Source organism: Limulus polyphemus, unplaced genomic scaffold (genome assembly GCF_000517525.1).
Source record: "Limulus polyphemus unplaced genomic scaffold, Limulus_polyphemus-2.1.2 Scaffold55, whole genome shotgun sequence".
Taxonomy (NCBI): domain Eukaryota; kingdom Metazoa; phylum Arthropoda; class Merostomata; order Xiphosura; family Limulidae; genus Limulus; species Limulus polyphemus.
Window position 1 is genome coordinate 1,348,520 of NW_013665665.1, and position 3,631 is coordinate 1,352,150.

At 29.2% G+C, this 3,631-nt stretch overlaps 1 protein-coding gene across 1 annotated transcript in view; it reads right to left on the reverse strand.

Annotated features, from left to right (window-relative positions):
- Positions 1-3,631, reverse strand: part of LOC106463840 (heterogeneous nuclear ribonucleoprotein H3-like) — a 42,142-nt gene that overhangs the window by 28,511 nt on the left and 10,000 nt on the right. Inside the window, exons 3-4 of the mRNA XM_013923922.2 lie at positions 2,503-2,658; positions 1,699-1,842 (exon numbers count right to left, since the gene is read on the reverse strand). Of these exons, the coding sequence (XP_013779376.1) occupies positions 1,699-1,842; positions 2,503-2,658 (300 nt within the window). The remainder of the gene's footprint in view (positions 1-1,698; positions 1,843-2,502; positions 2,659-3,631) is intronic.

Sequence of the window (3,631 nt, forward strand, 5' to 3'; positions counted from 1 at the left end):
TTAACGTTAACTAACTAAACTAATAATTAATAGTAGTAGTAACTAACGTACTACCGTTACCGTTACGTACGGTACGGACGTACGTTACTTGTTGGTGTGTGTGTGTGTGTGTGTGTGTGTGTGTGTGTGTGTGTGTGTGTGTGTGTGTGTGTGTGTGTGTGTGTGTGTGTGTGTGTGTTTTAACAGAAAAAGTTAGAATTTAAAAACTGAATGTGAAGTTATTTATATTGGACAAACAAAATGTAATTTAGAATATTGTTTAGGAAAAGCTAACAGATGAGTAAGAGACAAAAAGATTGTAAATTCAGCCATAGCAGAGCATGTACAAATAAAGCAACATAAGATATGGGAAAAAAACAGTAAGTTGGTTCAACCAAAGGATGTTAGAGCCAATAATATCTATGAATCTTTAGAAATAATAAAATATAAAAAAATATCCTAAATTATTACAAAGAAATAAAGGTCTGGCAAATATCTGTGTAAGAATGTGAAGGGATCTCCTCTAAGAATTATGCATAAATATTAAACCTAAACGTAGGTCACATGACCTTGTTAAAAAAGGTATAAATATGACTATTATGGCTTGCAATTTCACTCCTGATGATGACATTAACTCGTTGAAACAAACTTTTCTGGAGGTCATAGACTGGCCTGAATTGAAAATGTTTTTAATTGTGTATCTATTGTAACACTGTGTTATTTATTATTTCAATTTATTGTTCACAGACTTAGCTTGCTTCTTTACATGGATTGAAATTTCTAATTTTTAGTTAATACATCAGTCTCTCTCTTTATCATGTCTTCCAATAACCCAACTGTACCATGATCTTTTATTTTTATACAGTATGTAAAGGTAATAAATAAATTTTAATGGACCCTTTGTTTGTTTTATTGACAATTACTTTGGCAACTAATTTTCAATAAAGAAACACCTGTTTATAACTTGTACCTTATGGTGGGCTTTGCCTCAGAATAAGCTTAGAGAATAGTGGGAGGCCTTTTTGAAATAGCTGTAGATTATTTCTAAATGGGAAGCAGAGGTAATTTTATACACAAGACACAGAAGAAAAATACCTATTTCATTAGCTTAAAAAAATTTCATAGCAAAATTTCTTTTAACAAAGTGGGTTAGCACATGACATCATTAGGTCTGTAACTGTATATTGTTAATAACTGCATATGAAATCTGGTTTTAAAGTCAACAGTTATGGTCATATTACATAATGGTATACCTCTATAGCTGTATTATGTAATGGCTTTTATTGTTATAATTTGTAACATTCATCGGTTAACATGCTTATGTTTGAATTCTGTTTCAGATAGTGTCATTTAGGAGATACAACTAAAATGAATACAAGTACAATTAGTTGGTAGGCACAGGGTTAAACCTCAGTTAATACAAATTTCTTCTCAATATTAAACAATAACAGCTTATTTTGTTTTCACACAATTCCATTTCACAAATATTTTTTTATTAATAACTCAAGTTTTCCACTCATTTGCAAGTTTTGCATTTTTGTGCACTATAATTTTCTTAACATTACTTCATTGCCAAAATATTAATGTTTGTAAAATGAATTATGCAAATTATAAGACATTTTGGTAAGTAACAATTGTAAATTCTGATCTAAGTGTATAATTTTTTTTCAAAGCATATGATGCACTTATGTCTTTTTTTTTCATTACTTCATCATTTACCTGTAAAAAACTGTGCAATCTCTTCCTTTGAACACCCAAAAGGAAGCCCCCGAAGCCTCACACAACCATCACTTAAAGCATCTTGCTGATGAGCTCCAGTTCGTTTAATTACCCAGTTCATTTCACTTTCTTTAGATCTGAAAACTTTTCCAAAAACATGTGCATAATTATAAATTCGAGTTATGGCAAAACCAACAAACACCCCTTGTTAAATAATCAAATATAGCAAAGTCTGAAAGAAAAGAAGTAGATACATTTAAAAAAAATCTTAGCTCTTACATTTTGGCCTTCCTCAAAAACATGAAAAATATAAAAAAAAAAAAAAAAATACACGAAAATCTCAATACAATTTCTTGCTTTTCACTCTCTCTCTCTGCTCAGGTTTAAGTTACATATTTCAACAGCTTATTCTTATTAATACTTACATTTTGTGCATTAAATCTTTTCTGAAAATTGGAAGCCAGTAGCCAAGAAGTCTAGTCCTTTTTATTTTACTATACCTGCTGTTGTTTTTTCTTTTTATATACACATTTTGGATAAATTTTATGCCTGTTTGATTTTACTTGATACTGATAACACTATAACACAGATTTTTAAGTGCATCTATATTCCTATAAAATCTGGTATGGTTAAAGAAAACCAAAATTTCAGAGGATACAGATGTAACAAAATGTGTATTCTGAAATGCAACTGCACAACATTTACAAAAAAACATGATAAGTCTTACAAGTTGGATTATGCATCTATATTTAAGGTAATTAAACATAAACAAATGTTTAATATGAAAAATTCATCTTCACGTACCTTCTATATATCTGTGTCCCATGTGTTCATTATGTTTTTCTAGTGCTTTTTTCACATCATCCTCACCATAAACTTCAATATAAGCTTCTCCACTTGGTCTTCCTTCACGTGATAATGTCGTGTGAATACCATCTTCTCCCCCCAAAATCTTAACATCTAGTTTGAGAAATAAAGGCTTCAATTCAACAATTCAAAGGTATAATTCAAGAAATCTGTCAAACAATTATTCTCATTTCTGCTGGTAATGTCAAAAGTAAATATCTATAATAGTTGCATTTGTAACTGTCATTGAAGACAAGCATCACATTCATGGGAAAATTAAATGTGAAGTGTTAAAAAGTATCTTTTCACTTCGTGCTTAGGACCAGAGACCGACTTTGTAACCATTTTGTGCTTGTTAGTTTCCATGTACAACTTTTAATACAGTAATGATATCTTCACAAAAAATTTTGGCAGATTATCAGTAAATATTACAAGGCTTTCACATGCAAAATATCAGATTTTTAAAAATATGTTTTAAGACTTTTTGAGTGATGTTTTTTCATGCATTTTTTCTTTTCGAATGCTGACTATCCAACATACAATGTAATTTTTATTTTAAGAATAAAAATACTTTTATGAATCAGAAAATTTTCAAATTTCACATGCAAAACTTTTATAACCTTCAGATTATTATCAAGTGTTTTTTTACAAACAACTTTATATTTCATCTGTTATTTTCACTATTATATCTCTGTACAGGTTTGATCGATTTGACTGACCTCGTAACCAACATACAAAATAAGGAAATAGATATAAATTATGCTTTTTTTATTCTAGAATGACTACAAATATAACACAAAAACATAAATGTTTAGTCTTAACAGCTTAATCCTCATAACATTATACATTTACACACACACACACACACACACACACACACACACACATATATATATATTATTTTTATTTTATTGATTTGCAATGACAGTGCATATATACTGAGGTTATCATCTTCAAGAATATAAAACTGGCCTCTACAAAGTGACCTGTCTTGGTTGTATTTTAATAGGCCAGTATTTTTTAAAATATAGTCACACTTCAGTTATAATACATTATATATCTATATAAATTATTACTATTTAAAAAT